At 55.3% G+C, this 22,862-nt stretch overlaps 2 protein-coding genes across 2 annotated transcripts; one reads left to right on the top strand and one right to left on the bottom strand.

Moving 5' to 3' along the window:
• The first annotated feature begins 2,776 nt into the window (after positions 1-2,776).
• On the top strand, positions 2,777-4,900 carry ATF4 (activating transcription factor 4). The gene is made up of 3 exons (XM_041757296.1): positions 2,777-2,986; positions 3,589-3,906; positions 4,000-4,900. Exons 2-3 carry the CDS (start codon positions 3,681-3,683, stop codon positions 4,821-4,823), a joined length of 1,050 nt encoding a protein of 349 aa, XP_041613230.1. The 5' UTR covers positions 2,777-2,986; positions 3,589-3,680; the 3' UTR covers positions 4,824-4,900.
• A 7,100-nt stretch (positions 4,901-12,000) lies between these two features.
• On the bottom strand, positions 12,001-15,789 carry RPS19BP1 (ribosomal protein S19 binding protein 1). Its single transcript, XM_041757481.1, has 4 exons — positions 15,673-15,789; positions 15,377-15,505; positions 12,837-12,934; positions 12,001-12,496 (listed from the first exon to the last, which is right to left on the bottom strand). Exons 1-4 carry the CDS (start codon positions 15,722-15,724, stop codon positions 12,362-12,364), a joined length of 414 nt encoding a protein of 137 aa, XP_041613415.1. The 5' UTR covers positions 15,725-15,789; the 3' UTR covers positions 12,001-12,361.
• Between the last annotated feature and the right edge of the window lie 7,073 nt (positions 15,790-22,862).

Genomic DNA, 22,862 nt, shown 5'->3' with positions numbered 1-22,862 from the left:
CCTGGAGAGGCCCCAGGAGGGGCTTTGTAAGTAGAGAACCCTACATGTGTCTTAGTCCTCTGCCATGGCGTACCTTCCTTGATACTGTGACCCTGGCTGAAAACTTCTGCTCACAGGGTTGGTTAGCACAATGCCCTTCCTGCTAAAAGCTCAAGGCCAAAGAGAACCATAAGGACACTTAGAGCTGTCAGCTGTACCCCTTTCAAACACTGCTGATTCTTAAGTGGCCAAAACACCAGATGTGGGTTCTGAGGCTGTGTCTAATGTGTTTACTTTGTCATTCGGATCACCCTGTAGTCTTTAAATTCTTGGTCTCTGAGGCCGAGTCCACAACTTGCCTTCCAGTCACTTGCCTGCCCTTTTAGTAGCAGTGGATACATTCAGCTGGTAGATCTGGAATCCATCACTGGTCTTTCTGTCCCACCTTGGCTAGGTCTACACAGAAGCAGCGTAGCCCTGAGATCCCGACAACTGCTATCTTTTTTCTCCTTGAGGGAGGAAATAAAGCTGGGGAACTTGAAGTCCTTCCACAGCATGGAAAGAAAAAAAATAAAAGTCTCCTTTCCAACAGCTTTGGCTTCTGTGTGTGGCATGAAACATTTTCCTCTGGGACTGGTACTGCTTTTCCATTTTCAGCCAGGCAAACCTTTGAAGTGCTTGATCTGGGTCTCCATGATGGCATGGATAGGATAAGCTACCACTGGAATTATTCATCTGACCTCTGCAGTGTCAAAACCGGGGCAGTGTTACTTTCTCAACCTTCTGCATGGTCATCCGTAAGGAGGCACTGGCAGGTCTCCTGCTACAGCAAGAGAACATGCCCTATGGTCCTTAGTTACACCTTAGAAGACCTGTGTAATGGCTCAGGGATACTTCCTGTCTTTGCACGGAAAGACTAGACAGCTTCTTTATATCTTGACATTTGCGATTCTCCAAGGCAGTAGAAGAACCATACTTGGCCCAGCATATACCAGTCGTTGCTGGTTTCATCTCAGTAATAGGTGGCCCTTGAAGAAGCAGGATGATGTAAGAAAGATGTGGAGTGGGAAGGTCAGGATCAAAAGACTGGAGTTCTAATAATGATAGTAATAGGCAACCATTTATTAAGCACTTCTCTTAGCACTTCGCTTGGTGCTTTCTAAATATGATCTTCATTCTAAGGATGAGGAGACTCATAATTAGCCTCATTTTACAGATGAAGGAACTGGCTCAAGCAAGGATAAATTGCTTAACCAAAATGTCTCAGCTACTAAATAGAAGAGCCAGGATCCTTTGGGGTTTGCTTCTAAAATCTGAGAGGCCTGCCGCATGCCTCCACTGGCAGCTGTGTGGCTTTGGGCCACACACCTCCCATTAGTTCTGTTTGACCTTGTAAAGAAATCGTTGGGCTGGCTAGTGAGTGGTCTGTAGTTATCAAGGACAGTGTCCGCCCCCCCCCCCCCCCAATTTTTGACCTCACAGCCCTCCTACAGTTCTATGGCCCACTAAAACGGAGGCAGAAACTCCAAGGTTTCTGCCCTCCAGGGGCCTGAAGGAGACGGAGGATAGTGGAGACCTTTCCCGGCACTCTTCACAGCTCTCCGGTGGAGAGCAAGTTGCAGGCCTTGACCTGGACCGCCGCTTCCAAACACGAACCTCCAAACCTCCGTGAGTGGGCGTGGGTGCTCAAGATTCTCCCCCCACCAGGTTGCAGAATTGGGAGAGGGACAGATACCAGTTTAACTAAATCTCTTAGGGGACCTGCATCTGTATTAACCAAAAGATGTTCCCTGTGATAGACTGCATACTTTTAACAGAAACGTTTTGGCAGGCCGGTATGCGAGTCACTAACTGGGCTACAGATTGTGCACCTTCCCGACCGGACTGGAGAGTTCACGGGAAGGACGCGGCGTTGGCCCTTGATGGTGTGTGGGGAGCGTTTAGAACCCGACTGAGGCCCTCAGTCTCCCCTTTCAGCTACTTCGGTGCTTGCGTGTGATGAAAACGCACCCGAAATTCCACTTCCTTTTGCCTAGTTTCATCTCGGGCCTGAACTTGGGTCTCTAATTCGGAGCTGGACGGAGGGTGGCAGGAAGGGACCACAGGGGCCAGGGCCTGATGTCGCCTTTTGGGGCTCCTCGGGCTCCAGAAGCCCGGGGAAGGAGCCAGGGTCGTCTCGGACAGCCTCGCGTACGCCAGGCTCAAGAAGCCACTACAGAGCGGATTCACCGAGACGCAGCCACTGAGAACACAGCCCGGCGGCGGGAACCTCGCTGGCCGCTCCGCCCCTTCCCGCTCGGACCCGGCCTCCCGCTCGGAGCGGCCCGCCCATCCCGGGGTCTGAGCCAATAGGAAACCGAGATATATATGACTCACCATGTCTAACCAATCAGCTCGACGCTCGCTCTCCGCCAGCATCTCGCGCGATAACCAGGCGGCCTCTGACTTCACAATAAAAACCTTCCTTGAGGTGAAAGACTTCTCTCCCCGCCCCCCAGGCTGACGCCGGAAGCGAGGTGTGTCTGAGGAATCCCTCCGCGCTCCCCGGCGGCAGAGGGAGGAGTGGCTCTTTGATCTTAGTAGCCTTGTAAAGTAGCGCGCCTCTTTCCTTTCTCGAGACGTTGTTAGTAACAACTCTTCTCTTCACAGCTACCCCGTGGACCTAAAAGTCGCTGGTCGGACACGATAGGGCGTCGGATCGCGAAAACGGGTGGGTGGGAGGCGCGGGTCACGTGACCGCGGCGGAAGGATGTGCGGTGTGATGCGTCCTCATAGAGGCAAAGTCTATAAAGGACCCTCGGTCGGCGCGGCGCGGCCATTTCCCTTCCTCCCGCCTGTAAATGTAGATCCCTGTGGCAAGCGCGCGCCTTCCCTCCTCCAATCCCGCAGGGTCCGCGGCCGCCATGGCGTATTAGAGGCAGCAGTGCCTGCGGCAGCATTGGCCTTTGCAGCGGCGGCAGCAGCACCAGGCTCTGCAGCGGCACCCCCCAGCGGCTTAAGCCATGGCGTAAGTACGGGGCCGCCCGCGCCGTGCTCCCCCGGGTCGGCGAGGGCAGTCGGCCCGCCTGGGCGCGGCCTGTGGCGGGGCGGGGCGGTGCCGCGCAGGGGGAAGCGGCTTTACGAGCGCCCGGGACGCGTGGCCCCTGTTTGGGTGTCCTCGAGACGCCGACGCTTCTGGGTCAGGAGAGTGCGGCCCGGCGGGGAGAAGCGAGCCCTCGGCGACCCCGGCCGCGGCCCCCGACGGCTTCCCGCCCGGGCCCCCGCGAAACGTGGCAGGGGCCAAGATGGCGGCGGGGCAGGGCGGCGGCGGCGCAGCGTGAGTCACGGGCGGCCGTGGGCGGGGCCGGGCGGCCCGGGCCGTATTTGGACAGGAGCCGGGCGCGCCTCCTCCGGCGGCGGGGGGAGGGGCGGCCCGGCCCCGAGGGCGTCCATCTTGGGCGGCCTGACCGGGCCGCGGGGAAGGTGGAAGCCATGGCCCCGGGGCCACGTGTCCCCGAGCCTCTGCTCCCGAGTGGAGTTCCAGTCTGGCCGTCCTGGCCCCGGGAGGAAGGGATGAGCTTCCCGGACCGGCCGATGTCGAAGGGGTTTCGGTTTCTGGTTCCGTTTCAGGCTTTTCACGGCATCCAGCAGCAGCGTTGCTGTAACCGACAAAGACACCTTCGAATTAAGCACATTCCTCGATTCCAGTAAAGTCCCGCGACATGGCCGAGATGAGTTTCCTGAGCAGCGAGGTGTTGGTGGGGGACTTGATGTCCCCCTTCGACCAGTCGGGTTTGGGGGCTGAGGAAAGCCTAGGTCTCTTAGACGACTACCTGGAGGTGGCCAAGCACTTCAAACCTCATGGGTTCTCCAGCGACAAGGCTAAGGCGGGCTCCTCCGAATGGCTGGCTTTGGATGGGTTGGTCAGTGCCTCAGACAACGGCAAGGGTGAGTGGGGGTCCTTGGCCGCGGGGTCTGGTCTCCGGGCTGTTGCCGAAGTGTGCGTCTGACCTCACGGGTTCCGTCTTGACTCTTTTGCAGAGGATGCCTTCTCCGGGACAGATTGGATGGTGGAGAAAATGGATCTGAAGGAGTTTGATTTTGATACTCTGTTCAGTATAGATGACCTGGAAACCATGCCAGATGAGCTTTTGGCCACGTTGGATGACACGTGTGATCTCTTTGACCCCCTAGTCCAGGAGACTAATAAGGAGCCCCCTCAGATCGTGAACCCAATTGGCCATCTCCCAGAAAGTTTACCAAAAACAGACCAGATTGCCCCCTTTACCTTTCTGCAACCACTTCCACTCTCCCCAGGGGCCCTGTCCTCCACTCCAGATCATTCCTTTAGTTTAGAGCTAGGCAGTGAAGTGGATATCTCTGAAGGAGATAGAAAGTCAGATTCTACTGCTTACATTACAGTGATCCCTCAGTGCATAAAGGAGGAAGATGCCCCCTCAGATAATGACAGTGGCATCTGTATGAGTCCTGAGTCCTATCTTGGGTCCCCCCAGCATAGCCCTTCTACCTCCAGGGGCTCTCCAAATAGCTTGCTGTCTCCAGGTTCCCTCTGTGGTTCTGCCCGCCCCAAACCCTATGACCCCCCTGGAGAGAAGACCGCAAAAGTAAAGGTTGAGAAACTAGATAAGAAACTGAAAAAAATGGAGCAGAACAAGACAGCAGCCACTAGGTACCGCCAGAAGAAGAGGGCAGAGCAGGAAGCCCTCACTGGTGAGTGTAAAGAACTGGAAAAGAAGAACGAGGCTCTGAAGGAGAGGGCAGATTCTCTAGCCAAGGAGATCCAGTATCTGAAAGATTTGATAGAGGAGGTCAGAAAGGCCAGGGAGAAGAAAAGGGTCCCCTAGTTGGGGGTGTTAGGAATGTGTGCTTGTACATAGGCTTGCGCTGAAGCTGTGTTTTAATAAATTATTTTGTAGTGAAAGTACTTGAACTCCTGTGTACCTGGTTTCTTGTCTCAATTTCTACCCTGGTGATGGTGACCAAGTGGGGTTGGCTCAATCCTATTGGGCCCAGGGCCTCCACAGGAGACTCGGGGGGGGGGGGGGGGGTGAGGCGGAGTTCTGAAGAGATGAGATGCAGAAGTTCTTAGCCAGTGCTGGGCTCAAAGGCTGGCAATCTGACCAGAGGAAGCCTTGCTGCAATTGGTGTGCAGGCCTAGCTCTCCAGGAAGAGCCGGTCTTGACATTCATCTGAGTGGCGATGGGGACACCCAGTGTGGCACCAGGTAGTGTTGTGAGCGTTTTATGTGCTTTCTCCTAGTTCCTGGGGTAACCCTGTGGGGCATTTACTCTGGGGGAAGTAGGTATGTGAAGGAACCTATGGCTCTTCACCCATTTGGCCCCTTGAAGAGCTTGGAAACAAGTGGAATGTGAGGGTCTGTCTGCAAGGTGGGCCTGTGTTTCCCTGACCTGCTTCCCAATGCCTAGCATAGTAACTGGGAGAGCCAGCGCCCTGTTGGGATGCAAGCAGCGGTGACCCTGATGGGAACATTGCTCTGGGGCGCTGGAGGGGGTGGACATCTTCCCCTAAGATTGTAGGATTCCTCACAAGGCCAAGAGCTTCCCACATCTTACCAGGGTCTACCTACCAATCGGTATTAAAATATCACAAGATCGGGATCCCTGGGTGGCGCAGCGGTTTGGCGCCTGCCTTTGGCCCAGGGTGCGATCCTGGAGACCCGGGATCGAATCCCACATCAGGCTCCCGGAGCATGGAGCCTGCTTCTCCCTCTGCCTGTGTCTCTGCCTCTCTCTCTTTCTCTCTGTATGACTATCATAAATAAAATAAAGAAAAAAAAAAAACTTTAAAATATCACAAGATCCCCTGCCTTTAAGCTGAACCGCTAACCAGCCAAATACGGGGATTTACTGGTTAGAAAAACAGCATCCGGGCAGCCCGAGTGGCTCAGCAGTTTAGCACCTGCCTTCAGCCAGGGAGTGATCCTGGAGACCTGGGATCAAGTCCCATGTCGGGCTCCCTGCATGGAGCCTGCTTCTCCCTCTGCCTGTGTTTCTGCTTCTCTGTGTGTCTCTCATGAGTAAATAGAATCTTTAAGAAAAAAAAAAAAAAAAAAGCATCCACTCAGCTATACATGTTAATGTTAGGAAAACCAAGTTCTATTCAAAACTAAAGGTTTTAAGTAATCACAATGTGGGACTCAAAACTCAGGAGTCCAGCAGGTGGCCCCCAAGTACTTCTTTGTAAGAATCACGTTATCCGAGGGAGCTAAGGCCTGGAGTGGTTGAGTGACTGGCCCAGCTACCAGGTGGATTCAGACCCAGGCAGAAGGACTCCAGCGTGCACACTTCTAGTCTGTGTGGCCCCAGAATTCCTTATAGACAGGTTTATAGGGGAGCCCAGGACACTCGTCTTAAAGCTTAGGTGGGGTTTGTTGCAGGTCAATATGAATGTGGAGGCTTTCTTAAAATCACATTAATTTTCCACAGAATCCTACCTGGTGGTTTGGTGAGTTGCTGGAGGAGAGTGGGGAGCCCGCGGCCACTGCCAAGGGCCCCCACATGCACTGCCATATGTGGTTCTGCTCTGTGCCTCACCTCAGTGTTGTGACCTTACAGAGTTTTGGGGTTTTTTGGTTTTGTTTTTGTTTTGTTTTGTTTTTTATCCAAGATAGGAAATAAAAATCTACAACTACAAAAGCTGCTTCCTTGTCCACCCCCAACAGTTCATGCTTTGCACAATCATCCTGGGTCTGGGACATACGGGGTGAGGGCAGGAGGAGGACACGGAGACTTGAGAGGAAGTGAGACAGCCGCCCTGACACATCCAGTGCCAGTGGGACCCTCTCCCCTCAGAGACGGTGGCCCACTCCTCCATTTGACAGAAACCTTTCCCTGGGGTGCCCTGAGGGATAGTGCCTAAGGCCCGGACACTGAGCTATGCCTTTTCCCAGGCCCCTGCAGCTAAGGATTCCCCAAACCCAAAGGCAGGGATGGGATGGGCAGCAAAGGTCCCTGTGGAGCCTGTAGGCTCAGACCACAGACCATGCTCAGCCCTTGCCCTCCTTCACCCTTCCTCGCTGTGCTCTGGCCACGCGGGCTTCCTGCAGTTCTCTGCTAAGCTCATTCCTGCCTCAGGACCTTTGGAGCGCTCTGTGCATCCAGTAAGATAAGTCCTCAAAGGTTAGATACTATCTTCCTTATCACCAGCACTTGGTTCCTCTTTCAAGAAAAAAACTTCTTGCTGCTCCCACCACTCCCATGCCTTCGTCCTTGAGCTGCGCCCTCTTGCTTTCCCTCTGGGCACCCAGCCTCTCGCCTCTCCAGCCGTCCAGACCTGCCCACACATTAGTGCTCAGCCCCAGTCCCATTTCCTCAATAAATTCCTTGTGCTATAGTTGCTGGCAACATTGGAAAATAAATAAAAGCCATGCCTTACGTCAGAAGAAGCTTGGCACGGGATCCCTGGGTGGCGCAGCGGTTTGGCGCCTGCCTTTGGCCCAGGGCGCGATCCTGGAGACCCGGGATCGAATCCCACATCAGGCTCCCGGCGCATGGAGCCTGCTTCTCCCTCTGCCTGTGTCTCTGCCTCTCTCTCTTTCTCTCTGTATGACTATCATAAATAAATAAAATAAAATAAAAAAATTAAAAAAAAAAAAAAAAAAAAGAAGAAGCTTGGCAAAAACCATCGAAGCCGGTCAGGGACACTTATAAATGAGCTCTATTATCTCCTGTCCTCCACTTAGTGCTGGGGTGTGGCAATTCTCAAAAGCCCTCTTCTGCTCCTGAGACCGACAGCAGCGCCACCTAGGACACTGCTGAAAGCTAATTTCTCAGCTCCACCCCACCTTCCCTGAGTTAGCAGTTTGGGGGATTAAACCCATCACTCTGCATTCCAATGAGCTTTAATGACTCTCCAGGGCTCCTTTCCTTTTTTTTTTTTTTTAAGATTTTACAAAAAAAAAATATTTATTCATTCATGAGAGACCAGGGAGAGAGAGAGGCAGAGACACAAGCAGAGGGAGAAGCAGGCTCCATGCAGGGAGCCTGATGTGGGATTCAGTCCTAGGCCTCCAGGATCATGTCCTGGGCTGGAGGCGGCACTAAACCGCTGAGCCACCCGGGCTTCCAGGGCTCCTTTCCTCTCTTAAGCAGGTCTCCTACGTCCCCCCAAAGACCTTCCAAGATGACTCTTATGTCCCACCCCTCTGCTTTACCGTTTTATTTTTTACATACCCTATCTTTAGTTGAACCTATTTGCATGTGTGTTTATTTACTGTTTCCCACTCCCCAGTGACAATGTGAGTAAGCTCTTTGATGGCAGAGATCTTGCTGTCTTGTTCGTTCCCATATGTCCAGGACCTACAAGAGTGCATGGCAAATAATAGTAATTACTGGGCAGTCCAAGGGGCTCAGCGGTTTAGCACCGCCTTCAGTCCACGGTGTGATCCTGGAGACCCGGGATCGAGTCCCACGTCGGGCTCCCTGCATGGAGCCTGCTTCTCCCTCTGCCTGTGTCTCTGTCTCTCTCTCTCTCTCTGTCTCTATGAATAAATAAATAAATTTTAAACAACAACAACAAAAAATATATAATAGTAATTACTAAGAGCTACTTAGAGTTCAGAGGTAGGGCTCTGAGGGCTTTCAGGTTGTTGGCTCATAATCCGCATGAGGGGTGGTAAGGAGGACCTGATGATTGCAGCTGCTTTAATGACGCAAGTCTGTGGGTGGACGGTGGCCCAGTGCCAGGTGATCTAGACAGCGACAGAGGCCTTGCTCAGCACATGGGCTCTCCATGCTTGAGAGCCCCACACAGACAGAGGGATGGGGAAGGGGGTGGGAGAGTGAGGCCAGCCCCACCGCTGTGGGCCCTGCTAGGCCTTGGTCTGCCCCAGAGCTGGGCTCTACCCCTGCTGCGGTGGGGGTGGGTGCGTGGGGGGAACGGGGGCTCCCGGTTCAGCGCGAGTCCTCTGCTGCCCACCTAGGGGCTGAGCCACTGAGCTCTGGGCACTGCACGCCTGTTTTGCCCTGAGGACGAGGCCGCAGGGCCGGGAGATCAGGAGCAGACCTTCATGTTTCTCTCCGACTATTCATGAGCCACCCCTCCCCACCCCACCCCCGTGGACTTATCCTGGGTGCTGAGGATTCAGTAGTGAGGAGAACAGACCAAAATGTCTGCTCTTGTCCTGGCAAGGAGCCCGCCAACAGGGCCTCTACCGTGGCAGTGGGCGTGGAGCGGATCTGCCCATGTAAGATGGGTGTTTAGGGAGGCCCTCCCTGGGAGGGAGTAAGCCCTGAGTGCCCGGGGTGGGGGGGTACAGGTGGCCCAGGGCCTTGTAGCCATGATGGGACTTGAGTCTCCCTGTGACTCGGGGAGTCCCCAGAGCAGGAGTGGCCGCTATTTGAACAGGGTTCCTCTGACAGTCTGTGGGTGGCAGGTGGGCAGGGAAAGAGGACCTGGCCGGGGTCAGCACGGGGGACGAGGACAGCCTGGATGGACAGTAAAGGTCAAGCGAGTCAGGCCCTGGTGCAGGGCAGGAGGGGACACGACAGCGGCTGAGCACCTGGAAGGAGGGAGCTTCCATTTCTCGAGCTGGAGAAAATCAGGCGAGGAGCAGGGCTTTCATTTCAACTCTCAGATGCCGGCAGAGGGTGTGTCAGGTCTCGGTGTGCCCCTTCCACACGCAGGCGGGCCGGTGAGGCGGCCAGACACCAGGAGGACGACCAGGTGGAGACGCAAGCCCCCGGAGCGGCACCTGAGAGCCAGCACACCTGTGCCGGGCACCGCATGGCGAGGGAAGGCAGCTCAGAGGCCGGCGGATGCTCATGCCAAGTCGGAGGTGACAGTGCCAGGACTCAGACTGTGAGGCTGGGTGACCTCAGGGGAAGGAGCAGGGGCTCCTGGGTGGGAGGCCAGAGCAGGCTGCCTGGAGGGCACGTCCAGGCTTCAAAGGATTGGGAAATTGTGGATGGAGAGAAATGAGGGACCCGGAGAAAGCTGGCCCAGCAAACCCCGCAACGGGCACGTGCTGAATGCCACAGTCCACCCACCTGTCCCTGAGGGCCGCCGCCCAGCTCTGCTGCAGGAAGTCGAAGTCACCCAGTGGGGACACACCAGCTCCTGCAGGGGCCTAACCCTCTGTCCACACCAACTGGGCAAGCCTGCGGCTGCGCCCCAGCAAGGTCCCATGTGGCGGTCCTGCCCCCCTCCCGTCAGGCTAAGTCCTAACCAACCAGGAAGGGTGGCTGGCTCACACAGCCTGCCCCACTATGGAAACCCCAGGGCTGGGGTGGACCCTCACATCGGTCACCAGGAGTCCCTCCAGCTTTGCTCTGTATGGTCCATATCTGCCAGCGGCCCCAAAGCACAAGACGCAAATGCTTTGTATCCACTCAATGTCTCAATGGAGGAAGGCCTCCTCCTCCCTGGTCTCTTTAGAGCCCGAGCGAATGTGGCAACTCCGTGTCCTCTTATCTGGGCCCTGTCCCTCGTTCTCCAGCTGATTGGTCAGCCACCAGGTCTTGGAGCTCATGGTCAGCACCCCCATCCTTGACTTTTGCACACACACCCGTCCCCTAATGGTGGCACATCCTCCCTCCTCCGGGGCCTCTAGCAGGGTCTCCCAGGCCCTCAGCCACCTCCTAAGCACTTGCACCAGAATTGTCCAGAGTGATTGTTTTTCCTTTTAAATATATCTTTACTTATTCATTCATGAGAAGCACACACAGAGAGAGGGAGAGACATAGGCAGAGGGAGCAGCAGACTCCACACCTGAGCAGGGCTGGGTCCCAGGACCCGGAGATCACATCTGAGCCAAAGCCAGACCCTTACTGACAGAGCCACCCAGGAACCCCTGTCCAGGGTGATGGTTAAAAGCAGGTCCCAGAGTCCTACCTCCACCCACTGGACCAGGATCTCAGAAGTGAGCCGTAACTTTGGTCACCCGAGGGGAGCACGGACACCCACCTCACCAGTGCCAGGCGGCATAAATGGAACATGAGCACTACTGGAGAGCCCACAAGCAGAGAAGTGGCAGTAGCCCGGAGCCGGGCCTGTGACTCTACAGCTGGCGGGGACACCTGTTGGGGTGAGCACGAGGGCACCTGCGCAGCCAAGCCAGCTTCTTGCTGAGAGGCTGAGGCGGACGGGAGGAGACTCTGAGGATATCCAAGTTTGCCTCTCCCCCCAAGGCGGCTGTTAGAGCTCAGCAGGCAGGAGCCCTTCCATGGAACAGGCCCATGTGGGGCAGGCTGGTCCCTAAGGGCTGGCACCACAGCACCCTCCCCTCCCGGAGGCCCCTACACACAGGTCCCCTGTGGTCCTCGCTTCAGATGGAGAGCTGGTCAACCACCAGGAGCGGACCCCGGGCCGTGGGGGGTGGAGCCCGCTCCCTGCTGGCCAGAAGGACCCAGCGTGGGGCTGGCAGATGGTGGCTCCCAGCTGAGCGGCCACAGGGGCCCCTCAGCAGTCCTCCGCTAGGCAACGCCATGACCACACAGGGGAGCAGAGCTGGACGGAGCTGCCCAGAGCAGAAGGGGAAGGTTTCCTCCACACCGAAGACCCATCCGGCCAGCATATCCACACACTCATGCTCTCGCTCAACATGTGCCCATCCCTGGCACGTGCCTGCTATAAGGGGTCCAGCCTGCCCTCACAGGGGTGCAGCCCCAGCTTCCCGCTTGGGCAGAGTATGACGCCCTGCTTCTTGAGGTCACTTCCTGAGTTGACCCCTCCCCACCCCATCCCAGAGCACAAACCAGCCATGCCCCTGCTTCCTGAACCCCAAGCTGACTGCTCTGCAACGAAGTCCCCAGCGCCCGCAGATACTACGTCTGTCTCCAGGGCTGTCTTATCAGCTGGGGCCGCCACCTCCAGGGGAGGAGGGCTCCTCTCAGGCCCATCAGCAGATGCTGGGTGAGGTGTTCTCCAGGGCACCAGCTGCTCTGGGGCTGGACCAGAGGAAATCTGACTCAGAACAAAAGGATCATGGGAGATGGGGAAAGGCCCCCCGGTGCCGGAGGAGATGGGAGACACCCCATAAAGTAGATTAGCAGCACACACTGCTCTTGAGTCCACATTTATTAGGCCCTGGAAGCCTGCCCAGCAGCCCTCCTGCTCCTAGAGGTATGGCCCCGAGGGCTAGTATCCGGCCTCACTTGGGCCAAAGCAAACAAAACAGTCAGAAATATTTTCCAGAAGGTAGACGGCTCCTTCCAAGCCTGCAGATGTCAGCTCTGGTCTGAGTGCATATCCTCCCCAGGGCTTCCAGCTCACCAGCTCCATGCTAACCACCCTGCCCTGGCTCTGGCCCGAAGGCTTCCTTGTGCCAGGCCAGCAGCTTAGCAGGGGCCAGGGGCCAGGAGAGGCTGTGAGGCCAGAGGAGGAGATGGCCTGAGCACCTTCCCTGCTGTGTTCTCCTGGAAGCCTAGCTGCCGAAGTATTCCTGCTGGAATTTCTGGAAATCTTCCTCGGTGAACACGGTGCCTTCAGCCTCCTTCTTCTTTTTCTTCTTGGCTACAGGCCGGTCACAGGCCTTGCGGCCCCGGTTCTGGCGCACAATCTGGGGATGTGGGGTGGGAGGGGGGGAGGTGTTAGGATCCCTGGGTGGTATCTCTCTGCAAATGAGGAGACAGCCCCTTGGAGCTACACGACCACAGCTTACTAAGTGCTACCCTTTCACTAGCTACACCATTTCCACTTAGAGGAACAAACCAGGCCCACAGGCTCATAGGGAAGTTAGGCCAGGCCCAGCCTCCAACAGCCCTGCTCTGCTCTCCACCTTCCAGAGGGGTGGCCCGACCTCTGCTCTGTGATTAGGGCAGAGACTCCCACGGGTCTCAGAAACAGCCTTGGCTCTCCCCACCCAGGTTCTGGTTCCATAGCCCACCCCTCTAACAAACCTGCTGGGTGACTGACTCAGCCACTGTACTTCTTGCGCTGGTCATAAACTTCAGGTTGACTCCGAGGTAGCCTTGACACTCTTGCTTCTGGAACTCAGCTGTGGATGGCAGGCAGTGGGGCATCATTTCAGAGGTACTCCTGGGAAGCCTCTGAGTCCCCTCCTGACAGCTCTTCCCCACCCATGCCATGCCAAAGGCCCTGTGTCCCGCCCTGGGTTAACTCCAGCACCCCGGGCCCTCTTCTATCAAGTCTACTCTCCACATGATCCTACAGAAAGCACCCCCTCAGCCCCTGGCTCCCAGACCCTCAAGCGACTAATGCAACAAACAAGTCCTGAGCATTTACTGTCAGACACTGGTCTACATGCAGGGCATACAGCAGAAAACAGACAGAAACTCCAGCCCTCGTGGAGCTTACAGTCCAGAGCAAAGAAACACAATAAGCAAGGTAAATAGTATTTTAGAGAGTGATATGTTTTATGAAGAAATATGCCACAGTGAAGAGAAATGAGGAATGTCAGGGGTGGAGGGTTGCAATTCTAAATAGGTGGGTCTGAGCAGGCCTCAGTGAAATGACGTTTTAGCAAAAACTCAAGGGAGGGAGTGTGGGAAGAGTATTCTAAGCAGAGGAAATAGCCAGTGCAAAGAACCTGAAGAAGTGTGATCCTTGTGTTTGGAGAACAGAATATGGCTAGACCGGGGAGGGGAGAGCAGGAGGAGAGAAGACGGAGGGGGGCAGACCATGCGGGGCCTCATTAGGTACCAAGTCCGATGAAAGCCATTGGAGGGTGTGGGGGGACTTCACAGGATCACTGGCTGCTGTGGTGAGAACAGGATTACCAGGTGGGGGAGTGGCTTTTTTTTTTTTAAATATTTATTTATTTATTTATGATAGTCACACAAAGAGAGAGAGAGAGAGGCAGAGACACAGGAGGAGGGAGAAGCAGGCTCCATGCGGGGAGCCCGACGTGGGACTCGATCCCAGGACTCCAGGATTGCGCCCTGGGCCAAAGGCAGGCGCTAAACTGCTGAGCCACCCAGGGATCCCTGGGAGTGGCAGTTTTAAAAGGCTTTTAAAATAAGCCAGGTAAGGGATCCCTGGGTGGCGCAGCGGTTTAGCGCCTGCCTTGGGCCCAGGGCGCGATCCTGGAGACCTGGGATCGAATCCCACGTCGGGCTCCCGGTGCATGGAGCCTGCTTCTCCCTCTGCCTATGTCTCTGTGTGGCTATCATAAATAAATAAAAATTTAAAAAAGAGAGAGAGAAGTACAAAGCCTAAGCACCAGACTAGACTGTAAGAGAGAGAAGTTGCCAGAGAATGCAAATTCTGTTGATAAGGCAAATTCAACAATCAGACAAATTGTTCTTCCTTTAAAAAAAATAAAATAAAATAAAATAAAATAAAATAAGCCAGGTAAGAGATGATGCCGCCCACCGCGAGGTGGCAGCCACAGCGGTGGCTCGAGAGTCCCCTCATCACTTGCAATGCAGTGTGACAGGGTGGTGGGACAAGGGCTGCGATTAAGGTGACCCGTGGCACCCTATGCTCCCGTCTCACACCAGCATCGCTGCTGCTCAATCGCGTCTCACTTTCCTGCCTCCACACTTTGGCTCGTGCTGTTTCCTGCTTGGAATTCACAGTTCAACAAACCCCTGAACATCCTTTATGTACCAGGCCCCAGGCCATTCAAAGACACACCGGGAGCTCACCAGGCCCTGCCACATGTCCTAAGACCCCAGCATCCAGCCCGCACCTGTCCCTCCCATTAGGTGGCATCATATCTCCAAGGATGCTCTCCTGGAAACAGCTCTGTTCTGGGCTCTGTTCCCTCTTTATCCTCCATCCTCAGCCAATTCAGCACTGCCGCTCATCAGCGCTCCCCGTCTTCACCACATCCCCCCCCCCCCCCCCCCAGCAATCATCCCCGCATCATCGTGGCCGCGCAGTCTACAGTGTCTCGCAAGGCAGCCAGTGAGAGCGCATCTCTGCAGACAGCGCTCCCTGGTTTCTACCTGTACCACCTGGGCAGGTGCCCGTTTCTGCATCTGAGGAATGGGGGTAATGACAGCGCTGACCTCACAGGGTGATCGCTTCTTTTTTTTGGGGGGGGGGGGTGATCGCTTCTTTATGCAGGATTTGGAACAGCATCTTTTCCAGTCTTCTGTCTTGCCAGTGCTCAAAGCCACGAACTTCTCCCAACCCTGCCTCGCGATCTTCTCGGGAGCTCTTCCCGTGGCTCACTCTCACACCTCCCTCAGGTTCGGCCTTAACCGTCGCGCGCGCACAGAGGTCTGATTTGGCTTTTGATCCTCCGGCCCCGCCGCCGCCCCCCGCCTTACTGCGCAGCCTGACTCGGAAGCTCTTCGCGGCTCCTCTCCCCACTCGGGCGGCGGCGCGGGCGGCCGGGACGACGTGCTTCGTCCACCTCGTGCCCCCGGGACCCGGCTCCGCGCCCGGAGCACCCCAGGCAGTGCCCGGCGGCCTCTCGAGCTCAGCCTCCAGCGCCCCCTCCCCAGGGACCGCCCCCTCCCCAGCTCACCGAGCGCGGACTTGGGCACCTTCCCCTTGGCCGAGTTCCGCAGTTTCTGGGCTTGGGTCGCCTTCGCCTTCCGGCCCCGCTTGGCCCGGGCCCCGCTCGGCTTGGCCTGGCCCGGGGCGCCCTGGGGGGCTGCAGGAGAAGGGAGAGACGGGCGGACCCGGCTGACGGGGCGCGCAGGTCTTCCGTCCCGCCCGCGCCACGCCTGGCTTGGAGCGTCCCGCACCCTCGGGGGTCCTGCCCGCCGCCCCCGCTGCCCCTCCGCCCGCGCCGCGCGTCCCGGGCGAGGCCCGCCTCACCCTCCGGCGCCCCCAGCAGCTCCAGGCCCCGCCGCAGCAGGGCGGCCGACATGGCTACACCTAGCTCCGCCCACACACTCAGGGTACTTCCGCCTTGGCCGCCCTCTTGGTCTCCGCGGAAACCCGAGCGGGAACAGAAAGTTCCGGAGCGAGTGGCCGGAAGTGCCTGCCTGCCTTAGGACGCCTGCGCGTGGAGTCGCCGCTTCACTACGGAGAGGAAATAGGGGCGGGTCCGGGGGCGGGGCCAACCTGCCGAAGGACGCATTTGTTGTCCAATCCCAACCCAGCCGGCCCCTGGCGCACAAGGCCACGCCCACTCCCGGGAGCGGTCGGTTACCCTCCCTGGCGGGTGGGTCCAGCGGCTAGCGTCCCGCGGCTTCGTGGTGCCCGAGGGTTTTTCTGCATTACCAAGTTTTTCGATAAAGCGAAGTGTACAGCCGGATTCTTTTTTCTCCAAACATCAACCGAAGCAGCATATCGCACAGGTCGAGTATGGTTGAGAATCCAGCTGTCTTCCATTAAGTCGGACATGAGAAGAGGTTTGCAAAAATGCAAAACCCTATCAGTGGTTCGCCGCCCGTGTTTGGAAGATACAACTATTTCATTAGAAATATTTCACATAAGGCCGGAAAAAAAGAGTATGTCTGACAATAACGTCACCGGGCCACTGGGTCTCCCACAGCTCATTATTTATACCATACAATGAGTTTGCTATTGACTTTTATTTTTTTTTATTTATGTATGATAGTCACAGAGACAGAGAGAGAGGCAGAGACACAAGCAGGCTCCATGCACCGGGAGCCCAATGTGGGATTCGATCCCGAGTCTCCAGGATCGCGCCCTGGGCCAAAGGCAGGCGGTAAACCGCTGCACCACCCAGAGATCCCTGCTATTGACTTTTAAAAAATGAATTAATATTTTTAAAAAGATTTTATTTATTTATTTATTTATTTATTTATTTATTTATTTATTTATTCATGAGAGACACACACACACAGAGAGAGAGGCAGAGACACAGGCAGAGGGAGAAGCAGGCTCCCCTGATGTGAGACTGGATCCCAGGACCCCAGGATCACGACCTGAGCCCAAGGCAGACGCTTAACCACCGAGCCACCCAGGTGCCCCATGAATTAATACATTTTGTTAACTTATTAAATTTTAAAAATTAAAATTTTCTCAGTCTTAGTTTCTCATAGTGGTAAATATCAATAGGTATTTACACATGGAAAAACTCTCTGGGATCCTGAATTTTTTTTTTTTTTGAAAATTTTTTAAGAGTGTAAAGTCTCTTATTTTTTTTATTTATGATAGTCACAGAGAGAGAGAGAGAGAGAGAGAGAGAAGCAGGCTCCATGCACCAGGAGCCCAACGTGGGATTCGATCCCAGGTCTCCAGGATCGCACCCTGGGCCAAAGGCAGGCGCTAAACCACTGCGCCACCCAGGGATCCCTGTAGAGTCTCTTAGACCAAGAAATTTGAGCCCAGAAATGACTCTTCTTACAGTGGGGAAGAACCTTGCCTTGTTCACAGCTCCACCCGCAGCTCCTAGCCCAGTACCTGGCATGCAGAAGGCACTCAATAAATGAGTGGTGAATGATAAGAAGTATGATTTGAGGGCCTGCACTGTTGAGAGTGGGGCATAGAGATGACTCAGCTGGACCTGCTGGGCGGGCCTCACTGTCTGACCTCCATCAGCTAGTCCTCAGGGGAGAGAACACCAAAATAGATGTTAATAATAGCAAATAGTATGTCAAGGTGTCAAGGTACTGTTTACATTTTTTTTTTTTAAGATTCTACTTATTTATTCATGAGAGACACAGAGAGAGAGAGAGAGAGGCAGAGACACAGGCAGAGGGAGAAGCAGGCTCCCTGCAGGGAGGCCCATGTGGGACTCAATCCCAGAACTCTGGGATCACGGCCTGGGTCAAAGGCAGACGCTCAACCGCTGAGCCACCCAGGTGTCCCCTGTTTACATTTGTTAACTCATTTACCTCCCACCACCCAAAGGAACCTGTCCAGGTCTCTCTCTCTCTCTCTGTCCCACACACAGACACGTGTTGGTGTCTGAGCTGGAAATGAAGACATAGAGCCTGGCCTGAGTGTGTGTGTGCTGTAACCTGCACCAGTGTCGAGGAGAATAGTGCTGTGCTGGGGGGTGGGGCCTGACAAGCCCACAGGATCAAGACATCTCTGAAGAAGAGGAGATGTACCTTCAGTGAGGTTACATTACCTGGGACAGGATTGGCACCAGAGGAGTGACCAAGAAAAGGTGTTTTTTTTGTTTTGTTTTGTTTTGATGGAGAGAGAGCGAGCACAAGCAGGGGGAGTGGCAGGCAGAGGGAGAAGCAGACTCCCCCACTGAGCAGGGAGCCTGATGTGGGGCTCCATCCCAAGACCCCAGAATCATGACCTGAGCCAAAGGCAGACATTTAACCGACTGAGCTACCCAGACACTCCAAGGTAGGGTGATCTAATTGGCAAAGGACTCCGTGAACTTGCCTTAAGGACCCTGTGTGTGTGTGTGGGGGGGTGGTGGTGGTCATGGAACCGAGTTACGTTGTCAAAGATGCTCTTTTTATTTGTTTCTAAAAGAGTTAGATTGTTTTCTTATTATGTTTATAACTAATTGTCTTTTCCCCTTTCCCACCCATGCCCCACTGTAAACTCCACAAGGGCAGGAATCTTCGTTTTGTTCATAGTTCTCTCTCTAGCTCCTGGAACATGTAGTAAGCACTCCATAAATGTACAAATCAGACGGATGAAGGTTGAGTTTGGGATGCCAGTGGGAGGCTAGGTAGGCATGGACAGGTGACTGTAGGATGTGTGAGTCTCTCAGGAGGGCAAAGGACGCCCAGCCCCCCGCCCCCCCCCCCCATCTGGGATGGTCAGCACAGGATCCCCAGGTGGAGGAGGCTTCGTATTCCAACGTCCCAGCGGACAGGGACGCCAGTCACTGCCTTCCTGCGGCGTCCTCAGCTCAACCTCTGGAGGGGCCAGGCGGCCTCGTGGCCACTAGGTGGCGCCGCAGGACAGCTTTCTTGCACCGCGCGCCTCCGCGATCCGGGTTGGGGTTCGGGGTAGGAGTGTGGGGTCAGAGCACCTTGGGCCCCAGCTGGCTCTTTGCACGCAGCACCGCGTGGCCGCGGCTTCTTGCAGCCCTTGCCTTGGCGGCCTTCCGAGCTGGAGCTACACACCCCTCCTGGGCCCGCGGAGCTCGAGCCACCGGGCTGGGCCGGGCTGCCGGCAGGGGAGCAGGGAGGAGGAGGAGGAGGAGGAAGAGGAGGTCGAGGTCTCCCTCTGAAAAGCGGTGTAAATGGCAGCAGGCTGGCACTCACTGCTGGGAAGGCCCCAATGACACTAGGCAGTCCCTTCGCAGAGAGTGCCTCAGTTTCCTAATCTGTTAAATGGGGTTTAGCTCCCTAAAACAGTGAGAGTGAGGAGCAGGTAAATTAATCTTGGTGAAGCACCCAGGACGGGCTGGAGGGTAAGTGCCCACTGCCTGTTTGCAGCGAGTATTACAGAGGTGCACCCCATTCTGGGCAGGAGGGAGGCTCCTAGGAGGTTGCTGCCTTCCTGTCCCTGGTCACCCACTTGCTCCATCCCTGTCTCCTTCCTGGCCTTCCTGGAACCAGCTTAATCTCACCAGGCCTCAGAGGGATCAAAGGCTCAGAGGGAAGCTGGGTGTTCTGCAAGGTCACACAGCACTTCAAGAGTAGAGGCAGGACTAGAACCTGGGTCTCTGAGTCCTGAGCAAGAGTGTGTATGTGAGTACATGAGTGTGTGCGTGTGTGTGTGTGTATGTGCAAGGGTGAGTCTGTTTTTGGGGGGACACCTGGCATCCTGTGCTTTGCTTTTGCTTCCCTCTCCCCATCTCTCTTCTGTCTCTGTGGCTCTGTCTCCTTGTCCTTCTCTCTGTGCCTTCGTCCTCCCTTGTCTGTCCCTGAGTCCTCCCTCTTTCCATCTCTCCCTCAGTCGTCCCCCCAGCCCCCAAGCTCCTGGCCTCTCTCCACCTTCAAATTGAAAACCCAAATTGGAATTTCCAATTGCCTTTCCGAGTGGTGATTGCCAGTCCCCACGTGTCCAGCCCTCCCTTGTCTGCACCGTCTGCCCGGAGTTACTGCTGAGGCCTCTGCCTCTGCCTCTGCCTCCTGCCCTCTGTGGCTTTGAAGTGTGTTTACCTACGAGCTCCAGAAAGAATCCATTTCTGCCCTCTCTGGTTCTCAGTTGATGTGTGTGTGTATGGGGGGGGGGGGGGGGGCTCTGGTCTCCCCTGTCCGTCTCAGGGTCTCTTGGGTTTTATTTTCTAAAAGGTGATGCTTTTGTGTTTCGTGTCATTCCCTCCTGACCACACTGTCATGCCTTCGGTTCCCAGATCAAGGGCAGAGCTGGGGGCAGTAGTGTCCCCAGGGGTCTGAGGCTGACACAGATGCTCAAGGTTCCACAGACTGTCTCACACAGCCGTGTACCTACGAGCAAGCCACCTTCCTTCTCTGGGCCTGTTTCCTCCTCTTCATGCTAGGCTTTGAGAAGTATTGTCCAGCCCTCCTCACAGGGCTGAGGGCGGGGTGGGCCAGAGGTCCTGAGGTCTGGGGTGAGCTTGGATTCTGGAGCCAGGCTGTGCAGGTTCAAATTCTGGCTTTTTCACTCAGTACCTGTGTGACCTTGGGTAAGTCACACAACCTCTTTGTGCTTCAGTTTCCCCATCTGTGAGTTGAATATAATAATAGTTCTTACCTCCTACGTAGGGTTGCTGTGGGGATTAGGTGCAAAGAGCTTAGAAAGGAAAACTGGGGGGTACCTGGGTGGCTCAGTCAATTGGGGCATCTGTTTTCAGCTTAAGTCATGATCCCAGGATTCGGATCCCTGGGATCTAGGCCTGAGTTTAGATCCCTGCTCAGCTTCTCTCTCCCTCTGCCCCTCCTCTTTCTCAAATAAATAAAATCTTAAAAAAAAAAAAAAAAGGAAAACTGAGCATAGAGTGAGTGCCATATGTTTGTAAATAAATGATGGCCCTAAGTGCCAGCAGTGTTCTTGGGGAACCTGTGCCCACATCCACGTGTATGACCTGCATATGTTTGTAGCCACCAGAACTCTGTGCTCTTGTGGTCAGCACATGAGGAGGTTTGAGGCTTACAGAGAGTAATGCTTGAGAGCCTGGAGTTAGCAGGTGTGCATTCAAATGCAGCCTTTGCCACTTTCTGGTGTGTGGCCTGGGGATGCTACAACACCTCTCTGAGTGGGGTTTTGGGGGACTGGTGGTGTGTCCCTCCCAGGTCTTTTGGAGGGTGCAATGAGAGGCCGCGTGGAAAGTTCAGCAGTGGGTTGGACACTGGATCATCTGTTCACTCAACAAGCATCTGCAGAGCACAGACTAGGAGGCAGGTGGTGCTCAGGGAGGTGGTGCCGGGTGAATGCTGTGTAATGCTCACACATTTGTGTTACACTCCTAGCAAATGCTCCTTGAGGGGTTTGCAGGGTTCAGGGTCTTGGCCCACATATAGGCCCCAGGGACAGCAGCCTCATCTGGGGAGTCCAGACGGAGGGAGAATGGATTCTTTTCAATGATTTGAAAAGATAAAATTGTTGGCCCCATCACTTTTAAGAACATAGTAGATATACAGGAAGAAGCTGCTGGAAATTCTCCATGGAGATCTGGGGTCAGACCAGGAGTCTGGGTAGGGGTCAAAGGTCGGGTCTTTTTAATATTAGGCTTGATCCTGACCTGCCCAACACAGCTCTACCACTAAGCTGCTATGCAACTCTGGCACATTCTTACCTACTTGGGCCTCGGTTCCCTCTGGATTAAGGTAGGAGGGGACCGCCCTGGCCCTGCCAGGTCCCCAGGGTCACTGTGATGTCAAGAAGTTAGAGAGAGAGGAAGGGGCGAACTTGGAAGCCTCAGGGGAGGACTTCAGTGGCCCTCAGCCAGCCAATACCCCTCCGGGCCAACTTGTATCCTGAGAACGCCCCAGCAGGGAGGGAGTCAGATGGTGGGGGGTCCCAGAGGCAGAGTGGTTGGAGCCCAGACTCTGGGGACTTGGCCTCACTGTGAGACCTTGAATAAGTCCCTTCTCTGCTGGGAGGGTGGAGGCTTAGGGTCCCCAAGTGCACAGCAGGAACGGGCCCCAGGAGAGTGGTGGTAGCAAGGGGCAGGTCAGGTTTGGGCAGGGGGTGGTTTCTGGCTCCCAAAGGGAAGGGCAGGGTTCGGTCCCTTCCAGCCTCAGCTTTTTAATTCAAATTACATCTCTATTAAAATGCAAATTTCCCACAATCGCTGGAATGGAGGCCCCGTTGTCATGGCAACTAGAGTCTGGGGGTGGGGAGAGGGGAACCGGTCTCCATCTCCAGATCCTTCCTGACCAAGGCTGGGGGCCCCCCCCCCCCGTCTCAAACTCAGCATCTCACCCACAGCTTGGGGGGCTCCCACCCCGAGGCTGGGTCTTCAGGGAAGAGGAGCTGGTAACTACACAAATCCATTTCCCCTTCTTGGCCTCAGTTTCTCTATCTGTGAACTGGGTATAATATTATAGGCTTTTCTTGCAGGGTCATCCTGGGGATTCAGCAAGTTACTGTGTAGGAGGGGTGCCTGGGTAGCTCAGCTGGTTAAGCATCTGCCTTCAGCTCAGGTCATGATCCCAGGGTCCTGGGATGGAGCCCTGCATAGAGTCCTGCATCAGGCCCCCTGCTCAGTGGGGAGTCCACTTCTCCCTCTCCCTCTGCCTCTCCCCCCGCTTGTGCTCTCCTGCTTTCTCTCTTTGAAATAAATAAATACAACCTTTAAAAAAAAGTTACTGTGTAGGATCTCAGGGAAGGGGATCTGCCCTCCAGACGCAGTTCCAGGGCACGTGGTGGAGGTACTGTCCTTGTGTGACTCCAGGTGTGTCCTGCCCTGGAGTTCAAGCGCCTGCTCTGCTGGGGACTAGGAGCCGAAAGTTGGCATGGGCGTGTAGGCTCAGTTCTTCAGGCTGACGCTTCCCTGACATGAATCCTGGAGTCATTTGACTCTGCTGCTCTTTTCTTGCAAGAGCGGTAGGGATATCTAAAAACTGAGGGGTGTGTGTGCGGTCTTTCTGCCCTGATTGACTCAAAATAAGAGGATAAATAAGAGAAGGGAAAAGAGAGTTGGCAAAAGAAGCTGGAAGGGATGAATAGATGGAGGAAGAAGTGATTTCGCTTTTTGCCTCTGCAGC

Source organism: Vulpes lagopus, chromosome 5 (genome assembly GCF_018345385.1).
Source record: "Vulpes lagopus strain Blue_001 chromosome 5, ASM1834538v1, whole genome shotgun sequence".
In the NCBI taxonomy this organism is placed as follows: Eukaryota; Metazoa; Chordata; class Mammalia; order Carnivora; family Canidae; genus Vulpes; species Vulpes lagopus.
This window is presented reverse-complemented; position numbering and strand designations above follow the sequence as displayed.